General features: G+C 37.9%; 1 protein-coding gene across 1 annotated transcript in view; it reads left to right on the forward strand.

Moving 5' to 3' along the window:
• The window catches only part of LOC130415385 (uncharacterized), a 38,765-nt gene extending 12,148 nt beyond the window's left edge, over nucleotides 1-26,617 (forward strand). The window contains 23 exon segments of the mRNA XM_056741053.1: nucleotides 2,729-2,827; nucleotides 5,620-5,751; nucleotides 5,838-5,960; nucleotides 6,254-6,292; nucleotides 8,907-8,972; nucleotides 9,222-9,281; nucleotides 11,157-11,213; nucleotides 11,792-11,891; nucleotides 11,974-12,525; nucleotides 12,862-12,971; nucleotides 13,521-13,616; nucleotides 16,361-16,367; nucleotides 18,511-18,620; nucleotides 19,667-19,817; nucleotides 20,261-20,402; nucleotides 20,732-20,864; nucleotides 21,002-21,199; nucleotides 21,381-21,621; nucleotides 21,719-21,847; nucleotides 22,116-22,279; nucleotides 23,603-23,756; nucleotides 25,044-25,112; nucleotides 26,375-26,617. Of these exon segments, the coding sequence (XP_056597031.1) occupies nucleotides 2,729-2,827; nucleotides 5,620-5,751; nucleotides 5,838-5,960; nucleotides 6,254-6,292; nucleotides 8,907-8,972; nucleotides 9,222-9,281; nucleotides 11,157-11,213; nucleotides 11,792-11,891; nucleotides 11,974-12,525; nucleotides 12,862-12,971; nucleotides 13,521-13,616; nucleotides 16,361-16,367; nucleotides 18,511-18,620; nucleotides 19,667-19,817; nucleotides 20,261-20,402; nucleotides 20,732-20,864; nucleotides 21,002-21,199; nucleotides 21,381-21,621; nucleotides 21,719-21,847; nucleotides 22,116-22,279; nucleotides 23,603-23,756; nucleotides 25,044-25,112; nucleotides 26,375-26,529 (3,087 nt within the window). The 3' untranslated portion in view covers nucleotides 26,530-26,617.

Raw genomic sequence — 26,617 nt, forward strand, 5'->3', positions numbered from 1 at the left:
ACGGAGACAAGTAATCAAGTGAAATGACTGTTTCCCGTTACAATGCCGTTACAGTTAGTGACAATAAAATGCAGCGTTACTATAGATGATTTTCATCTGAGGAGGCTCTCATCCAAAGAGACCTTGACAAGTTTCACACACAACCACAGTCGCACAGAGTACACCAGTGCCTATATAAGCACTACTTTTCGCTCATTGTGGTGAAACACAAGTAATGTGTATGTAACATGCAACTTCTGCCCAGAAAGAAAGCGGCTCCACGTCGGTGGTAAGACCTTGTTTTAAAACGAAGTTGGTACACGTCTTAAGAAGCATCATTTATTTTTAGACTTATTTGTTGACCAGTTGTGGTCTGTGCAATAAATAGTAAAAGTGCTGAATTATTCTATTGTGTCTTATTGTTCGAGTATGGTAATGAAAATATTTAAAATATTTAAAAGAAAAATATATCGAATTTGATACATAAAATAATGAATTTAAAAGGTGTTTCTCACATTGACCTGCAGCAACATTAAAATAGTGTAGACTAGTGTACAATGTTTAATACAAATATTTTTTTCTATTTAGTTTTCATTTCATTTATTTAACATATTATATTTTTTTAAAGGGAATGCAATAGTAATGTTCCCTGGTAATTAATTACTTTTATAATGATGTAACTCAGTTACTAACTCAATTACTATTTGTAAAAACTGTTTTACAAATTTCAATATTTTTACTACTATTTCAATATACTATGTCTTCAGAGCTGTATAAGGACCTTATATAATGAGTCGTTATTATTTTATTATACAACAGTTCTTTCTTGTTCTCGAACCTGATTGGCTGAGAGTCATAAGATATTCCACCAGTATCGCCACGGTTTTTGATATATCTATAAACTTGTGCCGTCGAACTGTTGTATAAATGCAAAATTGCTCTCGTAGTCGTGTGATAGTGCTCTTATATCAGCGCATGTGATTGACTCCTAATCACAGCCATGCTGATATAAGAGCACTATCACACTCCTACTCTATTGCATTGTAACTTAGAAAGAGCTATTTCTATCTACGTACACCGCTGGTCTCCTTGCATGGAATTCATTGAGTTGATACCACAGTAGCCCTAAATGAACAAACTGCTCTACAGAACACGTTTCGTAAATACGTTATCTCCTTCGTGACTACATCCAAGTGCATCAACAGAAAGGGGCCGAGCTAATGAATCCGCCCTTTAAAAAGATTGTGCAGCAATAACTTTAACTGATCTCTCTTTAACATTTGAAGCCGAGAACCAATATATTGGCCAATGTTAAAATAATTTGTCGACTTTAAAATATCAGCCTGATTTTTGTATCTGGTCCACACTAGATAAACATCAAATATGACCATTTATCAGCCGATAATATATTGTGGTTCCCTAATTTCAATGCATCAATTATTTATTATTTAATTATTACATCTGTGATGCATGTTTTCACTGAGCTTGTTGCAATGCATTCTGGGACTGATTTATCTGTAAAAGGTGCAAGTACAGTAATTAACTGACTCAAACATTACGCTGAATGGAAATGGAATATAGTTAATATGCAATGTGCTACCATCTGAGAAATGGTTTCGTCATGTATTACAGTGTGCTGTGACCAGTCTTGGGCAAGTTACTCTGAAAAAGTAATTAATTACAGGTTACTAGTGACATATTCAACAGTGTAGTTAGATTACTGTACAAATGACTCTTTTCAAAAAGTATTTAATTACTTATGACTAATGACTTTATTTATCAAGTACTTTATTTATTTATTTATTAAGTGATTCAAGGATAGACTTGAAACGTCTCTTTTGATTCATTCGAATAAATAATATAAAACTACATAAAGTAGTATTATTAACTGAGCAAAGTATTACAAATGTGAGAATTATACATTAAAGCACGCATTTTAAAATTTGAATTAAAATGTTGATTTCTATTCCCCAATGTACACACAAATATTACACAATGTATTCGGTTTAATTACATCAGAAGTAACTTTAATGAAATTACAGAAAACAAAAGAGGGAAAAGTAATTTAATTACAGTAATGAATGACTAAGTAACTAGTTACACCCAACACTGGCTGTGATTGTGTAGATGGATCAGTGACCAGTTTTCTTCACAGAACTGTTTGTTTCAGGTCGCAGGTTTCTAAGGGTCAAAGAGCAATGGATATCCAATAGCATTTCCACAAAGCCACGGATCACTGATCTCCTGAATGTGTTAACGGCTAACAGATCCAGCAGCCCTAGGAAAAGTCCATCACCGCTCCTCTCTCTTTGTTCTTGAGTCGGTGTTGAAACAGGCTTTGGCGGCTCATTAAAGGAGAACACAGACCAATGACATTGACAGCTCTGAATGCGTTTATTATAGTTAAACTATTAAGCGTTGGATTGAGAGAGACGTCAGATGATCAAACCCACAGAACGTAATAAGGATTGCTTTTCATTACACAACAAAAGACCAAGAACATGAAAAAGTCGACTTGAAAAGTTTCAGTCAGCAGGATCTTTGTCTGTTCCACACTCAGACACATCTCTATCCACTCTTTTGTAGTGCTGAACGCAAAGGAACAAAAGCCACCTTATAAAATGATTCTGAACAGAACATGTGTCACTTATGTAACCTTTGCATCCGTCCAAACTGTGTCGACTGCTTGAGGAGATGAGATTTTACTTTTACTGCAGATCTATTCATTGTTCTCTTTTTACTGCTACAGGGAATCGCTGCCTCGGCACGATCGAAAGGGAACCATAAACAGAGAATTTACTTGACTGTTTCCTTCGGTGGAATCAAGATTTATGATGAGAGATCAGGGGTGAGTTGGAAGAAGCCATTTTATTCTGGTGATTTACACAAGCACATTTTACTCTTCCCCCGTCAGTTTTTTTAGGTTTCCAGCAAATGCCAATATTTTGGTCATATTCACATTAGATGGCCTACAGAATATTGTTGTGTAGACATGCAACAGTCAATATATCACAATAATAGATCTGTACAGATCAAATTAAGAACCCTGATTAAAAAAAAAAAAAAAAAATATTCACTCTAAATAAAAACAGCAAATTCTGGGTTTTGATACTAGTTTGACCAGCTAAAACCATCTAAGGACCAGCACATGACCAGCTTAAACCAGCAAACCAGCATATGCTGGATTCTTCAACAGGGTTTGAATTCGTAATTTCTGTATTCTTTCAGAAGATCCTTTACCGCAAGGGTCTTCAACCGGGGGTCCACGGTGGAACTGCAAGGGGTCCACTAATTACTGTTTACTCACAGACAACTTTTTGTTAAAAATGTAAAGCATGGGAACAGAAATTTTACAACCAATGTTCTCTTTAAGTTGAGCATGTGTGCGGCCGCGCGGACTCTGAAGATCCCACGCAGTGCAATTTTAACCTGCGTGCGTGTAGACAAAACATTCATTCAGGCAGCAGAAGAAAGCGATGGAAGAAACGTTGCATCATAAAATCCGGTCGGGTTAGAATCAGTGCATTCTCTGTCTCCCTTCTTATAAAAGAACGCATGAAAGGAGTTGCGGTATAAAGTGCATTCTCATATGTTTCTGGACTTCTGTTCAAAATTGTTACAGCTAATTTGACAGCCATATGACATCACACCACTTCTGCTTTTAAAATCAATGAAATGCGCACCGTGTAATACTGATGGTGCACTTCAAACAAGTTGCCCTGAAAATGACGTGAAATCTTGTTCATTTTTGTGTAACAGCTATTTAAATAGCTCTGTTTAGACATTTAGTATGAGGGTGTCCCTGCTAGAGGTCGACCGATATGCGTTTTTCAGGCCGATACCGATACCGATTATTTCCATGCAAATTAGACCGATAACCGATATTTTGAACCGATATATATATATATGGTGTAAAAACGTAAATTTATATAGAAATTAAGAACACATGCTCTGAAACATTTGAAATATTTTTAATTCTGACTGAGGAATCTTAATCATAACACTTATATTAATACTAATAAAAGAAAAAAGGGAGCACCCAGTAGAATTCTGTGAACATTTTGTAAACCATAAGCAACACAGTAAAAAACAACAAGCAACAAATGAAAAAATGAATTGAATGTGACAAATTATATTTATTTATGGAAAAAAATATGTTCTGATGACTTTAACATTGCATACAATACTATTCAATTAATCATTTAGCTAATCATTGGATTAACTAGCACAATTTGAATTAATATATTAAGTGTAAATAATTGAATTGCCTTCATAGCTTTATTGTGTATGTTGTTGAAAAGACCGCAATATTTTCATGAAGCTATAACATGAGCATGAGAGCGCTCTGACTGAAGACCGACGATTCAAGTTCTTTATGCTATAAAATGTCTTGTATTTTTGAAATGGCGTCATTTTAAGTGACGTGCAAAACGCCAGCTCGATCAATTACAAGAAACGCGTGTGCAGTGTGCTGCTCGCTTGCAGAGCAAATCATTGTTATACTGAGGATGTGAATTATATCTACATGATAATAATGCGTAAATCCCGCGGAACCTGCAGGAAACCCGCAAAGCTGCTCCGAAATTCAGGCACTTATTATATTGAAGTGTTTTGCATCTTCAGTGCAGTGGATTGAGATTTATTTCAACGTCTGATGCTGCTTTACCTCATAGAGCATGAACCCGAAGCAGCGCTTTCGGTGTGACAGTGAAAAAAGACTTTCTGTTACGCAGCCTCCCATGTTGATTGGCCGGACTCGTGACTTAGTCCCAACAAATCAGAGGGGCAGTGGGCGGGCATTACTCTAGGCAAACCCCTAGAGTGACGTGTTCCGACTGCTCTCACTAAATCCTTGGCTGCGTCAGAGCCAAAAAGCGCATTTCAAAATTAAATGACTTTATCGGCAAATCGGCTTTGAAAATGATCGATATCGATTATCGGCTAAATCCTTAATATCGACGCCGATAATCGGCCAATTCAATAATCGGTCGACCACTAGTCCCTGCTCCGTGCATCTCTCATCTAAGGGGTCTTTGCCCCGGAAAATGTTGAAGACCCCTTATCTACTGGATATCAATTTAAAACACAGAAAGCTGGAAGACCTTGTTAATAGCATTGTGTCAAACATGATGGAGAATTTAGTTACATTTTTCCATACTTTTCTCCTTGAAGTCCACATATACTGCTTGATTTTTTAGTCAAGAATTTGTTTATGATCAATATTTTATGTCATCGTATATTAACAATGCTTTTGCAACCGTACCTACAAGAAATCTATATGTAAACCCCTTTTATGATTGGCCAAAAATTGTTCCATAACAGTTTTGCGAACAATATGCCAATGTTATGCTAAAACTGTAAGAATTGATTAAACAATCGACCATTCAAAGTTAAAATTTTACTTCAGTTGCTTGTCTCTTGGGGGTCTTTAGTTTTCAGTTCATAGCAGTAAATTGGCTTTTTACATGACACACCTTTTCCAATCCATTACACACTATCATGAAGAAACAATAGTGTTAGAGGTGCATTAGATCCCTGACGTCTTAGGATCTACTAACTTTCAGTCAAATTCAAACTGATTGTACATATATGTTTTACTGTCCGCTTGCATGATGAGGTTATATCTCTATGAATCCACAGGTCTTGCAACAGCACCACTCGGTCCATGAGATCTCCTATATTGCCAAAGACACCAGGGACCATCGGGCCTTCGGCTACGTGTGCGGAAAGAAAGGCAACCACAAATTTGTTGCCATCAAGACGAGCCATTCGGTTAGTGCCCCTTTATTCTGACCTTTCCTAAAATTATAACTCTTGACGGTTTGATGCCTTTAACCTCACATGTCTTTCTCTCGTAGGCGGAGCCAGTCATACTGGACCTGCGGGACCTGTTCACCCTTGTCTATGACATCAAACAGAGGGAGGAGTCTCAAAAAAAGTCTCAGAAAGATCATAAACACTGTGAGCAAGCCGTCTATCAGGTATCTATCAGGCATAACGTCATTAAGCTTTGCCCTTGTTGCTGTTGTCTTTTCGAAAGTGCGCCATCTAGCGGTCCAAATTTACATATTGTGCCTTTAACAATTGCTTTTATTACATAAGACGGAAGAATAATAATATGCATAAAATGGAAATGTGGAAAATAATGAAAATACTCATGCCAAACGAAATATAAATCAACATTTTTTTTAATAATGTTGCTAGTATTTTAAATATTTGTTCTTTACCGAAAAGCTTTGATCAATCTGCTTGTTTATCTCTGTGGCTGGTGCAGACCATTCTGGAAGATGAGACTGATGATCCAATTTATCAGGTGAGCAAGATTTACACTTCATAGGCCTCCGCAGTTACATTGAACAATAAAGCCTGGCTCAGATTACAGGATTCTTGAAGAGATTTTACCCCGTTTTTCCCCTCGTGAGAATCTTTGAAAGAGTTGTATTCATGGCAGATGTTCGGTCCAGGCTATCATGTAATGTGAGGCATTCACAGATCAGATCTTACATATCCCGATCTGTTCCGAGAAAAATGGGGACCGCCCCGATCATATCCAACATGTTTGATATTTAGGATTTCAAAACGGGTTGATGCCATAGGTACTTTTATAACAGCCAATGAGGGAAAAGACTGCAAGTTGACGGAGTGACTGACAGAACGGTATTAATGTAAACGCAGTGCGTTGGATAGTGCCGATGTACAGATTTCAACGGCTTGTTGAAATGTGGCAACATAACAAATACCTCTATAATGTGTCCTTTGTGTTCGGTATTATTCATAGTGAACACGATATGATGCTTCCTCACAAAACTTTATTTAACATCCCTACATGACCTCCAGTTGACTAACGTCATACTTCCACTTGATGTCCCCATGTCATCACATTATTTACATTTGCTTTCTGGTGAAATCACGTTATAGTGCTTCCTCTGGTACAAGAATCTTCAAATGATCTTGTAGTGTGTATAACAGAAATGTCAAATATTTAGTTTGAGGATGGTAAAGATTTTATGATTCTCATTATGTGTATGCTGCAGCCAAGGGACAATCTTCCTGTCTCTCTCATGAAACCAATACACATTTCATCGACTAGCAGCTAGATGCTGGTTCCAAACATGAGCAGAATCTCTCTGAGCCCCGTGTTAAAATAGCCAACTTTACAGCACAAAAATCATGTTTACGGCCCGATACAAAAAAAATATTTTGGTCTATATAGGTCATTTCGCCCTTCATGAAAACTGTGATTTTTTTTATAACTCATCCATTTATATTATATTAAGCCTTAAGATTCTGCATAATTAAGGGCGTGTTCACTTAAGTGACAGTTGTCCAGTTAGCCGTCACATGCAGATTTTTTTGTGTAGTTTCAGTTAATTTACCTCAAGAGAAAGCTGTAAACCGCTGTTAACGTTTAAATGTTAACCGCCAATACGTCGGGCTTGGCGAGCGTGGTTTGTCTCAGCAACCAGACACGTCAGCTCCACCCACATCCTGTCTCTTTGCCCATTCTCGATTATCTGGGAGTGACGCGCGATGACGTGATGCCATGATGGCGACAACCGTCTCCGCCTAATGTACGCTTCATTTTAACTCTTAAGAAACCTATGGGTGACGTCACGGACACTACGTCCATATTTTATACAGTCTATGGCCGTGTTCAGACTTGACTTCTTTTTCGAAGCTACCAGAGTCAGTTTTACATTATAATTCTTTGGCGTGTTTTCAAAAAATGTCTTTTTTAAACGAAAGCTCTTTTGTTGCAGCTCATGCCGTCTTTTAAAGTTGAAAAAAGTACAAATTTTCGAAGAAAAACACCCTACGTCAAGCTCCTTTTCACAACTAACCAATTACAAGCGAGGAGTGTGTCGTTTCCATAACAACATGCGAGGGAGGTGATTGGTTGAGCAGGATCAAGCTTGAAAAAATAAAATGGCGGCCGAAACGCCGGTTGGAGCATAGTTTTGTATAAATGTAAGTTTAAATTTCACATTCAATAACTTTCAACTGCATTTCTACCGAGAAATAAGTATTACAGTTTTTAAATATGTAATTAGTTTTTCCAAGGACGCTCTCTGTTTATAATTCAAAACGACTTCTGTGACGCTGCCTATCTGTTTCTCTGGGCTGCCTTCATGCACAGACACTGACGACAAAGTCATGGCGTTCAAATGCTGTTTGCAACCAAACCCTGCCAGTGTTTTTATACTTAAAAAGCGCTTTTGGTAATTTTTTCTTGTAAAAAAAGATGTCTAGTGTGTTCATGGCCTATGGCTGCAGCCAGATTAAAACTTCTGTAATCTGAGCCAGTTTTAAAAGAGACGCAGGATGTCATGTACTGTATGTTGAACTGACACGGCTTGATTGTGTTATCATTCAACCCCTTCATTTCAATGTTCTCAATATTTTGTGAAGTAGACACTTTAACCATTCAGGTCCTGTCATTGCCAGTGCATTGATGTGCCGTCATGTTTTGTGTACTGTGTGTTTTATTTATACACCGGGTGTGGTGTAATCTTTTCAACCCAGTGCTCTTTAGCTCACACTGAATACAGACAACCTTAACTGTGTTTTAACATCATTCCTCTCTCTCGCCGAAGGTGGAAACTCTCAAAAAGTTCTGTTCAGTTTAGCTCAGAAACTTGTGCTCCAATTTATAACGGGGCATAAAAGTCCAGTCTGGAATTGATTTTTACCACCATTGACAATGAGATATATCAAAGATCTATTTAGTTTCAAATGAAAGAGATTGATCTTATACCGTATTTCATAGCTAAAAAAATATTACAGAGGATTAGATATCAACTTTGCTCACGTTGGGGTCTTTTCTCATTGTTCAAGGCAAAAAAGATGGGTCAGTATTAAATGTTGATGTCTCTGTCTGATCGGTTCCCTGTTGGGCCTTTCTCATTTTCTTTCTCAACTCCTCGTAGTACATTGTGTTTGAAGCCGGACACGAACCCCTCCGTGGCCACCAATCAGAAGAGAGCGTTTACCAGGTACTTTGTTAAGCCCCTCCCTTCTCCGTCCACATCTCTACGGTTATAGTATCACATAAAAACAATAGACATCCTTTAATCTTATGACTAACTCTAGCAGTAGTTAAATTGAAAGACTTGAATCTTTCTTAGTAAGTTTTCTCACGTAATAGCTTTTGGTTGATTTGTTTATTTTTAATCCCCATTGAATATACATTAGTCCTGGAGTGCAGTAAGATTCATATGTTCATAATATATTATAATTTTTAGGTCCCCTCAAGTCAGCAGAAAGAAGGGGTCTATGACGTTCCCAAACACCATTTTAAGACTGTAGGTGTTCTAGTTCATCAAACTTTCACCCACCCCGTCCCATTCCTTCCCCAAGCAAACCTCTCAATGTTCTCCACGTGTGCCTTAAAATAACTTTAACGAATCTTATAGCACAAAAATTTGTAAATCCACGACAAGTTGTTCAGAGTTCAATTTTTTTGCGGGAACTACAGCAGTAATTCTCATGAGAGGTTTGTTTGTGGATTTCATCTTTTGCGTGGATGTACTGCATGGATTTAAAGTAGTTCACTTTCAAAATAAATGTTCATGCTCATTTACTCACCCCGATGTCATTCAAGATTTTTATGTATATGTTTTTGTTTAATCGAAAAGAAATTAAGGATTGCAGGATTTTTCTCCATATAGTGACTTCAATGGAGTCAAAACAGTTGAAGGTCAAAATGACAGTTTCAGTGCAGCTTCAAAGGACTTTAAACCAGACCATACCATGAATAAAGGTCTTATCTAGTGAAACATGTCATGATTCTGCCTCATCATGTCATGTCTTTATTGGCCTTGTGCAAGAATCATGGCAGGATCCCTTGTTTTATGTGGAGAGAGACATTTTGACCCAATTGGCGTTACATATGCTCTCCGGTCTCGTTTTTGTTCCCGCCATCTTTGTTCCTCGTTATTGATTGTTAATGTTTCATGCCCCGCACCTGTCCCCACTTGATTTGCTCCCCTTTAAAAAGCCCTGGTGTCTATAGTCCTGTGAAAAAACGATGCTCATTTTCTAAAATAAATATGTATATGCTTTATAAACACAAAGACTCGCCTTGCTCTGTTCTGTGATGTGTTCATGACTTTACAAAATACATTATTACATTCAAAAGGTCACACTTGACCTAGACGGAAGTACCGAGTCAGTGTTTACAAGTTGAATGTGCAAGTTTTCAGACTAATTATGTATTACGTGAAGTCATGAGCACGCATCGCAGAACAGAGCAAGGCGAGCCTTTGTGTTTATAAAGCAAGTAAAAATTTTTTGTTGAAAATAAGCTTGATTGTTTCTCTAGATAAGACCTTTATGCATCGTCTTGTTTGGTTTAAAGTCCTTTGAAGCTGCACTGAAACTGTCATTTTGACCTTCAACTGTTTGGAGTCCATTGAAGTCACTATATGGAGAAAAATCCTGGAATGTTTTCATCAAAAACCTTCATTTCTTTTACACTTAAGAAAAAAAACATCAATGTTTTAGATGACATGGGGGTGAGTAAATTACCATTAAAATTTATTTTGAAAGTGAACTTCTTCTTTAATTATACTTTCAAAAACCATACAACTATTCTAGAGAGATTTCTTTTAATATAAGGCGTTAAGTATTAAGGTTTATTGATGATCAGCTGCATACGTACAAAAACGAAAAAGCACGGAAATGTTATGAATTGTATAGTTATTAAACTGATGTTGAAGAAGCAGGCATGCATTGTAAAATCTCAAGAAGCCTTCGGTTTGTCAGAACAGAATGAATCCATGCTAAACCATTGCTATCAGCCCATTTCACAAAGTGTTATTGCTTGTCTGTTCAGTTGGAGCCTATCGAGTGCTTTATACAAACCTCCCTCGCTCGGTGTTTGCTCGCACATGTCAAACATTGATCGTGCTTGAATCTGTTGAGACTTATTTTTTATGACATGACATTTATTTTTGGCAAACACATTTGGTTCTGAATGCATGGACACTCACTTTAGTTCGTGTTCTCTTTGTTGTTCATATTGTTTATGTTGTAATGTGTTGAGTAGTTGATGTCATCGTTCAGTCATTGTGATGTATCTACTGTAGAGCTCTGTTCATCTCATCAACAATCACAAATACTCACATGTCAAAGCACTGCTTATTGGTGGAATTGACCTTTCTGTGCCTGTCTTACAGAATATAAACCAGTTTGATCTTTTTGGTGACATGGCCACCCCTCCGGACATTCTTTCTGTAAGTAGACCTCAGGAGATCCTCAATCGATGCTCATGTGTTCTGTCTTATGGCTACACAACTTGCACCATCTGAATGGATTTTAAATGTGCATCACAGTATCATACTGTTCACTTGGCCTTCAAAAAACATTAGGTACAATGCAAATTGCCCCAGCGCTAGGTAAAACAGAAAATATTCATATTTCATATCTCACCCAACAATTAGGTAAAAAAACTGCAATTTGGGCTAAAACAACCCAACACGAGTTTGGTTTGTCTCCAATATAGGATATGTAAGGAAAACACAAGAAGAGAATACAACCAAAAGAAAATATATACAAAATAACAACATAATACATTTTTAAGATGAAGGTTATTTAAAGTACTTATGTGAGATGAAGTCAAATGATATCAAACTAGCATTTCCAATAAAATCAAACACGACAGCACACATGACGAATCATCATAAGCATATGGTTGTGAATCGGGGTGAAGAACATTTACACTTAGGGGCAATTCACATTTTACGTCTAAAACTGCTAGCTGCGCTATATAATATATATTATAATTCTATCAAATCTATCATTGTTGTCACAGATGCCAGCATCTCCTGCTAACACACTGGATCCTGGAAGAAGACGACGACAGCTCCACCCAGAACTCTTCACCCACTTCAGCCCACCTGCGGTGCCCTCGGGTACTATAGCAACCACAGTTTTCTGTTGAGATTCTTGCTCACGTTTTAACTGAATGTCATTGATGATGTTTGTGTATCTCAGGGTATATGACCATGGGTGCTCTTCAGGCTGCCCAATGGGCACAACAGTCCTTCGCAGCTCAGGCTGCACCGATGGCCTTCGGGATTCAGGCACCGTTGCAGGTGGCTCAGATGCTTCCTGGAGGACAGCCTGTGATCTGGGGTCAGGCCAACCTCTTCCACTCTCCAGCCACCGGCCAGCAGCAGTGGGCCTTCGTACCGGCCCAGACGGTGGGCATGGGCCCACATCCAATCCCAGCCGCTGTGCTTCAGGGCCTGGTCCCGATCGCTGCCATGCGACCCCACTCATGTGAACCCCCTGACACATCGTCAGCCGTCACCAGCCCCCGGCACTTTGTGGACTCAACTCCCCGGCACGGCAGATCTAAAGACGACCTAAGCGAGGACTCTCTGGGGGTGACAACCGTTCAGGTTACCGCCGTGCAACAGACTGCGGCAGACCCTGCGCAACCTTTTAGAAAACAGGAAGTGGACGACTGCTGCGGTGACCTGGATATTTCCCACATGAGTTTGACTCCAGGATCAACGATATCACCGTCCACGACTGAGTCTTGTGAGTTTTTGACGTTCATTTCACCTCACAGTCAATGCAAGAGATAAACAACCACAAATCCGAGTCTACTTATATGATATACAAGGTTATTTTACATATTTAAACAGAACAATTATTTGTGTACACACTTTAAACATTCTCAGATCATTCTGGATTAAAATGAATCTTCAGACTTGACAATATGACAAACTCAGGTTCAGGCCATCTTAAATTTATTCTGTCATTAAAGCAAAAGGGGACAAAACAAATATTAGAAAATTTCTGAAAGCTTTGTAAACGATTTATTAACCTCATTTATTAACCTCAAAGTATTTTTTTGTCTGATTTGATTTTTAGGTGCTACTCCTGGTCCTGAGCAGGCATCCGCATGTGTAGCTGACGTCCCGTCAACAGCGCCATCAATCCTGAGCACACACAACACCTCAAACCATGGAACGGAACAAACGGTAACAACCTTGTTACCAAGTTTTTTTTTAACTTAGAGGAACAATACAGGGTTTTAAGCAGGATCTATTGACAGAAATGCAATATAATACACAAAACTATTTCTTCAGAGGTGTATAAAGACCTTACATAACGAACTGTTATTCATGTTTGGACTGAGCGATTCCTCGGAAATCTATAATACAACACTAGTGGCCTCTGTAAAACAAATACTGCGCCTTTAAATTTGCTTTTTGTACTTAAATATGTTTTTGTTGATTGTTGGTTTTTGATACTACTCTGCTCTTCTGATCTTTATCGGAATTGTCTCTTATTTTCATTTTCTATTTTATTTATTTTCTAATATTTTAATGTCTTGAGAGTGCCACATACATTGGGTGACAGCACAACCTACTGATCAAACTAAACATGAATTTGTTATACCATAGAAGAAAAATAGGGATTCAACGAAAAAATATCGGTACTCGTACTCTGTCTTTTAAAAATGGTATCAGTGCATCCCTAGAAAAAAACTGTCAGCCAGATTTCATCTCAATGTCTCTGTTTTACAGAAGGTCTCTTCTCAACCTCTCAGCACTGACGCTCAGCCAACAGACCCACCAGACTCTTCACAGCCATGTGTCTGAGTAGAGATGACTTCTGGATGTGTTTCCCTTCATTCCTCAAGGTTCAGTAGTGACCCAATGATTTATATCATGCTGTCAAACTTTCTTTACACCACCTCAGAGGAACGCTTTATTTAATCAGAAGTTTCTCTTCCATAGCTCAAAAGACGTCATGACAATCTTCTGCCATGTCTTCTTCTAAAATGCCTCAGAAGAAATGAACAGCAACGTTAATGTGGTTGTGGAGCACTTTGACGAAAAATGTTTGAGTTTGTAATGAATCCTCCGAGATGTTATGATTTTTTGACTTTGAGAACTTAGAGTTCACCCAAAAATGTAGGGATTTACTCACTCGGTCATTTTGACTTTTTTTTACATTCGTTCAAATTTTTTTAAGGAAAGCTGGTAACCGAACAGCACTGGACTCCGTTCACTTCTGTTGTGTGGACACAACACCAATGTAAGTGAATGGGGTCCATTGGAAACTTTCTTCAGAACATCTTCTTTTGTGTTCTGCAGAAGAACACAAGTCATACAGGTTTGTAATGACGAGAGGTTGAGTAAATAAATAATTAAATACTGCATGCTCTCATTAAATATCATGTATGGAAGAGAAACCCAAATCTTAGTGTTCCAAAAAGCACAGGCAGCCATCGATTGACACTCTTAAAGGTCTTTGCCTGTGTTGGGCAAGTTACTCTTAAAAAAGTAATTAACTACTAGTTACTAATTACATTTTCAACAGTGTAATGAGATTACTGTACAAATCACTTTCTCCGAAAATTATTTAGTTTTTTTCTTTCTATATCCTACATCAACCTTGATTAGAATTGATTCAAGGATAGACATGAAACGGCTCTTTTAATTCATTCAAATAAATAATATAAACTACAATAAAGTAGTATTATTAACTGACCAAAGTATTACAAATGAGAGAATTATACATTAAAGCACGCACTTTAAAGTTAGACTTAGAGGTTTGATGGCAATCCCACTATTGCACACACAAATATTACACAAAGTATTTAGTTTAATTACATCAGAAGTAACTGTAATTAAATTACAGAAAAAAATCCCTTACTTTACTTGTTCGAAGGAAAAGTAATTTGATTACAGTAATTAATTACTAAGTAACTACAATGTGTGTATGTGTTTTTCTGTATTGTGCGATCGTCTCTGAATCTCTGAATCATCCAAACACCTTGCTACGGATGCAAAAAATGCAGAAATTCGAACCCAGTCGGACGTATGAAGATATTCAAGGCGTGTGTAAATGTGATTGACACAACGTGAGGTCGATTTCGGACTCAATGTGCAATGGCCTTAAATCTTGTGTTCTGCTTTGCTGTCAATCCCACAATTCCCTTTGTGAGCCTGTCGCATCTAGTTTTTGCCCATGAAACATGAAGATATGACATGTGGTGAATGTGCGAGTCTGTCATCTAAAGCCATGTATGTATTTGTTTATCTTCAGGAAGCATCTGGACGTGCAGGACAGCGCTGATAGATCGCAAGAACCCTGCACTGAGCTCAGTGGAATATTTTACAAGTGGTTGAACGTTAATTTTATAACACGACTGTGAAATGATCAACATATATGTTGAGTTTTTACAGGAATAAAGCACAACTGTACTTTGAGAAGGACTTTCTACCAGCTGCCAACACATTCAAAAACTATGGAAATTCAATATTTGTTATATTTATAATACCAAGGTGTCACCGAACATTGGAGCTGTGTGATCTGACCGGGAATACAAAATTGGAGAAATTATGTTTTTTAAGTCTACGGAAACTGCCAAACAATTCTAATGCGCATGGATCTAAGGTTGTGTTCGCTGTGACCAGAAGTGGTTTTCACTTGAACCGTGAAGCTGTGCATTTGAAATATGGAAATGCCAAAAACTTCTTTTCAAAAACTTTTCTTTTTTATGGAGGGTTTTGCTGAGAAACAACTCAAGGACAAATGTTCCTGTTTGGATTTTCCAGCTTTTATACCGTACAATGATACTATATAATAAAGAAAATGACATTTTTACCATCAAAGTGTATAATGATACCATCTAGCTTACGTTTGGTTTGGAATGACGAAAGGAGATTTGCTCTTCTTAATGTTAAAGCTCCGTTTGGTTCATACCAGCAATACTGTGTGTTTATATCTGTAAATCTTCTGGGTTAATGTTTGCATTCTGTATATGTCATGAAACAAAGGTCTGCAGATTCAAGAACAGTGTCATAGCTTAAGTCACATACAGTCTGGATATTGTCAACGTTGAAGTGTTTGTTTGCCGGTCAGAATATGTTTGAATATGTCCGTTCTTAAACCATTTATATAATTTCATTTTTTTCCCTTCAGTTGTGTTGTTGTGTAGCAGTAATCTTCTCAAATCACTCTTTTTGTTGAGACGTTTCTGAAGCAATGAAGTGCAGTTTTTTTGTTTTGCCCTCCATGGATCAGATCGCCGTTTTTTACTTTGCCTTATATAAGAAAAACGATAATATTAATATATGTTCATATTTGGGATAAAGAAAAACAGCGATTCAGTTTTTTTTAAATATGCCGTGATGGGCTTTGAAATACATAGAACTGTGCTGTTGAGAGCTTTAATGAGAATAGTGGCTTAAATAAATAAAAAATGACATCTGATATTTGTTATTGAGTAAATTTGCATATGTTTACATCATGAGATAGATATGTTACTTATGTTTTTGATATACGATTTTGTCAGTGCCATTGGTCAAATGTAATCATATATTATTATGAGTAAATCTGTCAAGAACATGTCTAGGTCATATGTTTTTTTTTTTTTAATTACAGGTACAAAATATTCATGGTTATATAACTGTACTAGAGTTAATGCTCATTACTAAACAAAATACAAAGATGGCATATGCTTTGACACAGTAAACACAATACAAAGACAGTAATAAATTAAATTATTAGAATTATGGTCTTGGGAATTTTGGTAATTTCAGTAATATCACAACACAAAGATAATAATAAAAATACATATTTTCACATAGCATGCATTACATAATTTCTAGGAAAATGTGCCCTTCGTGTTACTGTAAGATTCTCTCCACGGATCATTCTTGATTGTTTTTATATCATTTATATTTCGTCTTGGAAGTTTCATTTGTATCTTGTCTGACGTGTAAGTGTTGAACAGTTTGAAACACACAGTAAATCCGCCACCAGGTCATTTAATGTCACAAATAAAATACCACAAGATTTATACATACTGTCATGATTATAACCCATCGTCAATGTCTACGATGTGTCTCTGAACAGAAAGTACTTGCTCGTTTGACAAATGAATCTGCATTGTAAAGGTTTAGTTTATTCTTTCTGTATGCGTTTCTTCAGTGGAGTGGTACCAGTGGTCCTGTAGAGAGCAGCAGATACATTCACACTCACCATGTTTATTCATTTATCAATGAGAATTATCTTTATCTACCACCAAGCCGCACAAAGAGCAGCAGAGACGTGATTATTTTAACAACAGTAGTGCAGGAATGGACACAACAGTAAACAAAATGCAGCAATTTTAAAGTATTTGTATCCGTCAGTCGTTTACTGTTTGTTTTATGTTTTGGGATATTTTATGAACCACAACGTTCTTGTCTAAACATTAAGGATTAGCATTATTGATCAGCATGTACACATTTGTGACCCTGTGAAAACCCAGGCTAAAGTCTCAAATCAAATTAATTATTAGATAAAAAGCATGAAAGATTAGTTTCAATCATTATTTTCACTAAGAATCCAATTTAAAAATGGCATTATTGTTATTTTTTGCAGAATATTGTAGGATGATTTTATGTATAAAGCAGTAAAAAGACTTTTGCTGGCTTTTCACAAGCAGGGTCATTTTTTGTAATGAACATCGTTCTAACTGGGAATGAAAGTAGTTCTGGCATGGACCGGCTTATTTAGAATTTAAATTTGTTTTCTGTTTATTAAGAAAGTATTATAACTATTGTTTGTATGTTGTCAGTAGTTTTTTATTTACAAATATGAATGATCAGGCTTCTATTAAGAGGGCATTCCCCATAAGCAACAGAGCCTTCCTTATATACATTATTACTGTGGATATAAATATATAAAATATATGGTCTGATAAAAGCCCTGTCAATATCTTTCTAACCAATAAAGGAAAAGTGCCGCTCAGTGTAAATAGAAGACTGATGTTTAGCTGAAAGTCCAACAGTTACTTTGAACGCAGATCAAACAAACACAATCTATTGATTCTCTCTGTTGAGTTTGAGATGAAGCAAGTCTTTTGCGAGAAATGACGGCCTGAAATAACAAAACTTCTCAAGGCTTCTTGATCTCTTCTACCCATCAAGAAAACATTACAAAACACAGTCTTGTCTAAATCTTCTGTAAGGTTGCTGATTAAAAAGCGTTGCAATATCGCACAGAAATCCTAATACTGAAATGTTTAAGGTCATCTGTGATGTGTACAGTATGAATGTGAAGGTGTTGATGTTGGTACGGATGAGGGGAGGGGCTGATGGGAAGGTTTAGGGTTTTACAGTCTGTCACTGTGATCTCTACTCAAGTCCGTCTTGTTGCTTTGTTACAATGCTGTGTTTTCTGACAGCAAATGCAGCTTTCAGCAAAACAAACCTTTTTCTGGCTTTTATATGGTAGGATTATTATTCTGTTTCAAAAATGAGAATGTGTTAATCATTTTTTATATCTGCAGCTGGATGGGTGACTTTGCTTATCTTACCAGTGCAGTTTTCAGTTTTCAGTTTATTTGATCGATAGTTTCTATGATAATTTGGGAATATGTTGGAGATGTCTTATTCTTGTCGAGCCATAATGTTGATAAATCAAATACACTCTATGAGCAAAATGTGTGTTTTGCAACGCTCAGAAGGGTGCTTGCGATCTTAATCTATCTATCGTCATTTCTCAGTGCTGTAATAGTGTGCAGTTCAGGGGACACGGTCGCTCTGCAACTCCCTCAGAAGCCTGTGGACTGTTTACTGTCTGAATGGTCTTCATGGACACGCTGTGACCCCTGCTTGAAGAAAAGAGTGAGTGTTGTCTACTACATCACATATTTACACCAGCCATTTCTAACATCTGCCACTATGTTTAGTTATTTCCAATGTTAAACGCAGACAGGAATCTGATCAGTTTGGTGATTTTTTATGTCACCATACTGTGATCGAAATACTGAAATGAGTACCTTGTTGAAAAAAACATGTTGTGTTAGGTATGTTTTGACGCTGGTTTGACCTTCTTAAACCAGCAAATGACCATTTTAAACCAGCACAGAAAAAGTTTAAACCACCTATGGACCAGCACATCATCAGCTTAAACCAGCTAATGACCATCTTAAACCAGCACATGACAAGTTTAGGACCATCTTAAAAAAGCACATGACCATCTTAAACCAGCACATGACCAGTTTAGGACCATCTTAAACCAGCACATGACCATTTTAAACCAGCACATGACCAGTTTAGGACCATCTTAAACCAGCACATGACCATTTAAAACCAGCACATGACAAGTTTAGGACCAGCTTAAAAAAGCACATGACCAGTTAGGACCATCTTAAACCAGCACATGACCATTTTAACCAGCACATGACCATTTTAAACTAGCACATGACCATCTTAAACCAGCACATGACCATCTTAAACCAGCACATGACCATTTTAAACCAGCACATGACCAGTTTAGGACCATCTTAAACCAGCACATGACCATTTAAAACCAGCACATGACAAGTTTAGGACCAGCTTAAAAAAGCACATGACCAGTTTAGGACCATCTTAAACCAGCACATGACCATCTTAAACCAGCACATGACCATTTTAAACCAGCACATGACCATTTTAAACTAGCACATGACCATCTTAAACCAGCACATGACCATCTTAAACCAGCACAATCTGAGAAACCAGCATCGAAACATGCCAAACCAGCATATGCTGTTTTTGTAGAGTGTAGATATTGTAGACATCTAATTCACATTACATGATTTTTTCAACCTAAATAATCTTGTCAGATTAGATCAAACACTGAACGAATGAGTTCATTAAAACCTCTTTGTTTCTCTCTTTATTTTCAGTATCGATATGCCAAGCTGGCTCAGCCATCTGAGTTTGGAGGAGAACCGTGTGAGGATCACGGCAGACAGGAGGAGAAGTGCACTCCTCCATCACAATACTCCTGTCAGAAACCAGCTCCTCCATGTCAGGGTTTCCGCTGTACCACCACAGGTGTTCATCACCTCACTATACTCCCCACCAAAACCAAATTAAATCTTTTTTATCTGTGGAGTCTTTCCGTATCTTAGAAACCTCCTTCTGAAACCTCCGATGTCCAACCGTTTAAAAAAACAGCATATCCTGGTTTGTACTGGTTTAAGGTGGTCATATGCTGGTCCATAGCTGGTTTAAGATGGTCAAACCATTATCTCAACATACCTAACCCAGGATACACTGTTTTTTTTAACAGGGATGTTTGAAATTTGCATACACTTTTGAATACTTTTTATTGGTTAGATCTTTGCACAAAAACAGACAAAACAAACATAATGGATGACTAACAATAACGATGAAGAAAGGATAACCCTAAAGATGTTCAGACATTCTGTTTAATTCATATTGATAAAGAATAGATACTCTGCTATTAGTTTTTAGAGATGTGTCTCTTGTAACAGGACGTTGTGTGTTGGAGGGTCTTCGCTGTAACGGTGATGATGACTGTGGGGACGGCTCTGATGAACAGGGCTGTAAAAAAGTCTACAAAGCCTGTAAACAGCCCACTGAGGAATATTATGGAATCGAGAACCTTGCCAAAGGGTTTGACACACACAGCTATCACACATTCAGTATTCACACAAAACACAAGAGAATCAACTTAAAACAAGAAACAAGATCACACCTTTAACAGCCACACACAAGCTGTTAACATTGTAAAGAAGTCAGAATGCATCGAGTGTAGTTTTAAAAATTATTCTGAGAAGTTAATAAAAAGTAAGCTAAGTGTAAACCTTTTATTTTTATTTTGAATAACTATATTAAAAGCACACTTAAATTAAGTCTGACAGAGTTTATAATGTGCTGAAGTGCTGTCAAACAACCTTCTTTTTTTGCCAAGTATATAGAAAACAGTTCTTCTCCATTTCTAGAATCAACATCATGAACGGCAAAGTAGAAGCAGTGGTGCTTGATAACCGCTACTATGCCGGTGGATGTCTGCCGAATTTTATCCAGGATGTTCGATTCAGAAAGCCATATAACCTACAACAGTACACAATAGAGGCATGTTTCATCTCCAATCACGCTATTACATGTTACTAGTTTCATGCTTCTACAGTAAGGTACTTATTGAAAAGTGGTTACTGTAGTTCTGGTTTACAAACATTTTGATTGAAAACGTTTTTCTTTGTATTTCCCAGACAAAAGGCGCCATGGATTATAAAATGGAGGCATTTGAGACATTCAGTGAATACTTCATTAGTCAAAGCAAATCTACTCTGTCCAAGACCAGTGTATCTATTGGACTAAATATTCCTAATGTTTTTGAGTTCAGTTTTAAATACAATGACCACCACTATAAGAAATCAGCGTCGAAGACGCGCAATTATTCTGAAACGGTAAATCCTACATTTTGAACACAATTTGAGACAGGACATGTTTTTAATATTTCCTATAGGAATGTCTGTTGCAGAGTTGTTCTTGCCATGCTATAATAAAAAAAATCAGTTTCGCATCGTTGACCAAACAACAGTTTTTTTATCTTACCCCCCATGATTTAATTTTCTGTAACGTCCCCAGAATAGGAAATTTCTCCGTGTGTACTCTGAACTTGAGGTGGCACGCTATGCGTTGAAGTCCTCAAACTTGATGTTACACCCAGAATTCCTGTCCCGCCTTAATGCCCTCCCGCTGGAATACACATATGGAGAATACCGGCAACTCTACAATGACTACGGGACACATTTTGTCAAGGAGGCAACGCTCGGGGGAACCTTCGACTATACCCTTGTCCTCAATAAAGAGAAACTGGAGAAAGCGGGTACACTTACAACCATACGAAGGTTCCACAAATGAATGACATATCAGGCCGTAGTTGGAGCTTGTACTCAATGTATGGGTATTGTCTTCATTTGCAGGCTACACCCTCAGTGATACCAAAACATGTGTGAATGCTGCTATGAAAGTCGGGGCCAACATAGAAGGAGTGTATGTGAGTGTTGGAGCCTCAGGTGGAAGCTGTGATGCCCTTCTAAAGGAGTTTGGAGGTGAGCCAAAGTCACGCTTCGAGTTAACATTGTCCAGTCTACAAAAGTAAACTAAGTGTGTGCTACATTTCTGTTTCATTGGGTCTTTTGTGTCTACCAATGGCATGCGTCGTTGTCTTATACATGTTATTGCTCTTCTGCATTTTGGGCGGGTTGTCGGAGATTTTGCATGCAACCGGCAAAAGTTAAACTCTTTTAATGTTATGATCTGAAATATTCTTTTAAATTGACCACACTGAACATATTGTTTTTCTCTCTGGTGCTTTAGAGTCCAGTAAAACGAATGAAATGGTGGAAGATATCATTGTTGTGGTGAAGGGAGGTGACAGTGAGAGTGTTTCTCGTCTAGCTGCAAAAAAACTACCAGCTCCAAGTGACATGCAGCTCTGGGGCGATGCTGTCTTCTATAATCCAGATTTTTTAAACAGGAAGGTAATCTCACTGACGGCGCTTCCCAATACCATAATAGTATTGTGGTGGGGCTGTGGCTAAATCCATTTTTTAACGTTACATTTAAATTAATTTTATTGCAATTTGACTATGGCTTCTGTTACACGCTTTGATGTTATATGTAATAATCATTAATTTTGACCGTTGACCACAAAACCAGTCATAAGGGTCAATTTTCAACGTACCGGGTCAACGTATGCACAGATATGATCGTAGAGTCAAAGGCAACGTTTATAGTCTTAGTCTTTGATGTGGAAAAGTGCTTAGTGCTGTTGCAGGCAGAAGACACAGGTTTGTTTTAATGCTCTCTATTGGCTCACTGCTGTAATGATGTCATGGAGAGTAGATGAAGCTGAAAGGAGAAATTCTAAGCTTTGCATAGAGACCAAACTCGAGTGGATAATTCCTAAAGCGTGGGCAGCAGCGAGGGAAGTTTCTAGGGCATTTTGGTTCGAGATTTTGCAGCATACACTCAAAAAAATGAAGTTTTGATAAATGTATGGTAGGAAATGAACAAAAGGCCTTTATGGAAGATTATCTTTAATTAATATCCCAATGATTTTTGGCATAAAAGAAAATCGTTAATTTTGACACATACAATGTATTGTTGGCTATTTCTACAATAGACCCGTATTACTTTTGACTGGATTTGTGTTCCAGGGTCACCAAAAACACTCTTAAAAATAGAGATCCTTCACGATACCATAGAAGAACCTTTGTGGTCTAAAGGTTCTCATAAAGAACTCCAACATCCAGCAAACCAGCATCAAAACATACCAGACCAGCATTTGGGTTACCTTTTTATCATTTGAAGAACCTTTTTTCGACACAAAGGACGTTTTGAGAGAGAAAGGTTCTTCAGGTGATAAAAAGGGAACCCTGTTGTAGGGCCATACTCTGGTTTGGTATGTTTTGATGCTGGTTTGCTGGTTTTGTGATGGTTTAAGCTGGTCATTTTCTGATCCCACCGGTCAAACCCAGAATATGCTGTAGAACCAAAATAGTTATTCTACGGCATCACTGTGAAGAACTTTTAAGCACATTTATAAGTGTAGTGTGGGGTGATTGTGGTTTCTGTCATGTGTGGAAGGTTTTATTTGAATGCTTATCCTGCTAGCTATAGGCTAGTTTAAATCTGTGGTGTGATGTAATGTTTAAAGCTTATGGGCTGAGCTGAGGTCTCCACATTGTCTCAATAATAAGTGGTGTCATACACTAAAAGAATTCATACAAACAGCCAAAGTGAAGCGTGCTGTCTTGTTGACAAAATGCTGTAATGTTATCACGTTATGACGATTTCAACAGCTGGAACCGCTATACGAGCTGGTGTCGGCACGAGACTTCTCCAACGCTAACATTCTGAAGAAGAACCTGAGAAGATCTACGGCCGAGTACATGAGAGAAATCAGCTCCTGCCAGTGCTCTCCATGTCTCAATAACGGCGTGCCGGTCCTCAAAGGTGAGATCAGTAACTTACAGATGAGCTGAGTCACAGTGGCGGGTTTTCTATTGGTAAACTCCAAAGGTTATGTTAAAGGGTGATTTTTTTCTAGTTTAACACAAATGTTAAATAAATCATAGGGTTCCACATAATGTGTCTGAGAAGTTTCAGCTCAAAAAACACCACAGATCTTTTAATAGATCATGTGCTACATGAAACATGCTGTTTTGGTGTGTGTGTCTCTTTAAGTGCAAGCAAGGTGCTAGTCTCCGCCCCCTTTTCAGCAGAAAACGCAGCTAGGACTGTGAGCCTGTGCTTCCAGCGACAAAACAATAAAATATGGTCACATAAAGCGAACGAGAAACAAGGTCTAGTCTTTGAACACCAAACACATTGTTTTCGATAAGCACACCTGTTTCCCCGGGGCCTCCGGTCCCTGATGGTGCGGTCATGAATGTATTCGGGAGAATGTCGCGTGTTTACAGACCATACACACAGTTTTCTGAAGTGAATATACTCAAGACAAGTCGAATTAAAGTTGCACTGGACAATCCCGTCGCATGTCCGATTCCCACACACATTGCCTTCTAATAGTGAACGGACAAACGTGTCAGCGTTAAATTTAATCTACTTTTAAGCTGCTGCAGGTCCCTAGGTATTACTTAAAAATACCGGTACCTTAAATGTCTTTATTTGCAGCTTTGCCTCGTTCAGTGTGGATGATTTCCATTGAACACTAAATAAATCCATTGCTCTCTTGTCTCCCGTGAGGTTGGGAACATTGTCCTGTGCAGCCAACAACACAACAGCTCTTAAGCTTTGCTACTTTTGCCATGGTGTTAGAACTTCACACATGAGAAAACAAAAATGGCGGCGTCCCAATAGGTGGACACGTTCAGAACAAGTTGACATATTTTAATAAGAACAGCTGCCTAACGTCAGTAAGAGAGGGTTTTCTGAAGCGCTCGTTTTCTCACAGGCTTGCAGACAGAGGCTCACATAAAGAAGTTAATGATGTTTACTTCTCTTTTTTTCATGCTTTCTGAGTTGGCAGATGCACAAGAGACCCGATTTTAGCATTTAAACAAGGAAAGAGAAAGTCACACCTTTAAAGAAGAACTCCAGCATATGAAGGAAGAGATCCTTATGATCCTTGCATTGATATTGGGTTTCAAAGTTGAACTTTTTTACAGATTTAATATATGTTGGCTTTACAGTGAGACGCTAGTTAGGTCTTTAGAATTTTTTCAAGAATGTACTCCACAAACCAGATTGTTGTTTAATTATTGTGTATTTTGTTACTAGGCACAAGGTGTGTGTGCATTTGTCCACCCGGTTTCAAAGGCGTGAGCTGTGAGATCACCCAGAGAAAAGGTGCGTCTGTGTGTCACGTGACTGTTGTAATATTATGCTTTCACTGCTTTCATGCTGTATGTCTTTAAAGTTCATTGTCATGGGTTTCGGTTTGTGTTTTAGTTTCATGGTTATTGTAGTTCTTTTATGTTGTCTTGTTTTCCTTGATTCCCATGTCTGACGTTTTTGTTCTGATTGGTTTATTGTTTCATTGTCATCAGGTGTGCCTTGTTAGTGTCCTTGTGTGTGTGTGTGTGTATTTATACCACTGTGTATCGTGTGTTATTTGTTGCTTATTGAATGCAATATGGGTTGAATTGTCATGGTTTCTGTTCATTGTTTTCGTGTCAGTTGTCGATTTATTACAGACTATTATCTGCACTTAGATCCATTATTTTAGGTTGGTTAAATCGAACCAAGTCTGAGTTTTTCATGGCGGAAGAAAATATCGCACGCAGTGTGTAGATGTGATTGACACAACGTGAGGTTGTATAACATTTTCTACGTGCAGAAATTTCTTGGCCTTTAATCAAATAAATATAGGGGAAAACGTCAAGTCGAACTTCCGTTTCTAGTGTAAGTGCCAACAAATTATGTTTTTATCAATGCTCACGTATAGGTTTTTGGTAATATGTCATAGGTCAAAGATCATACGGGTCACATGGCCATACAACATGATGGACGCAGTATGTCAGAAATTTATGTATACTATACTATATAGAATGTACTGTTTTAAAGGCCAATAGGTAGATACTTATTCAAATTTGGTACGTACTGTCACAGACGCAGCCCATCAGACAAGGGAATCAAGGAAAACAAGAGAACATGAAAGAACAACAATAACCATGAAACAAAAACACAAATGAAAACCCACAGCATTCATAGGCCTGTAGGACTTCTCATTTTAGGAATGACTCTCATCATGCCTCAATGTTCCCTCTTGCCAAGCAGACACTTGTGCATAATTCACAGAAGACCACTACAAGGTCTTTGTGACATTATGACACCCAAGTGTATACTCTGAGGAGGAGCGCAAGAGCTGAGCATGGCCTTTGACTTGCTCTGAGAGAAATGTGTATGTTTGCATGCACTGTCTGCGTTGCTTCTCCCTCCAGATAGTTCAATTATGCAAATCACGTAATGCTTATAACTGCATCCAAAGTTAGTTAACATCGAATGCAATTTTCATATTCTGTCGAAATACGGCCAATAAACAAAGTTTATACAGTAAAGGCAATTGATTATTTTATCATGTTGATATATTTTATTTACAAACACGCCAGCAATGGCAGTAGATGCCAGTTGGAGTTGCTGGTCTTCGTGGTCCACCTGTACAGGGAGAACCCAGCTCCGGACACGCCAGTGCAACAATCCGGCCCCGCAGAACGGCGGCATGACCTGTCTGGGACCTCAAGAGGAATCTGCCGATTGTATCTGAACTACACGATTTGATGAACTACACCATTTCTCAAACTGTGAACTTGTGTTTTGAAAAGGCATTTAATAAAGTCACACACTGAAACATT

The sequence above is a fragment of the Triplophysa dalaica genome, chromosome 3, assembly GCF_015846415.1.
Source record: "Triplophysa dalaica isolate WHDGS20190420 chromosome 3, ASM1584641v1, whole genome shotgun sequence".
NCBI lineage: Eukaryota > Metazoa > Chordata > Actinopteri > Cypriniformes > Nemacheilidae > Triplophysa > Triplophysa dalaica.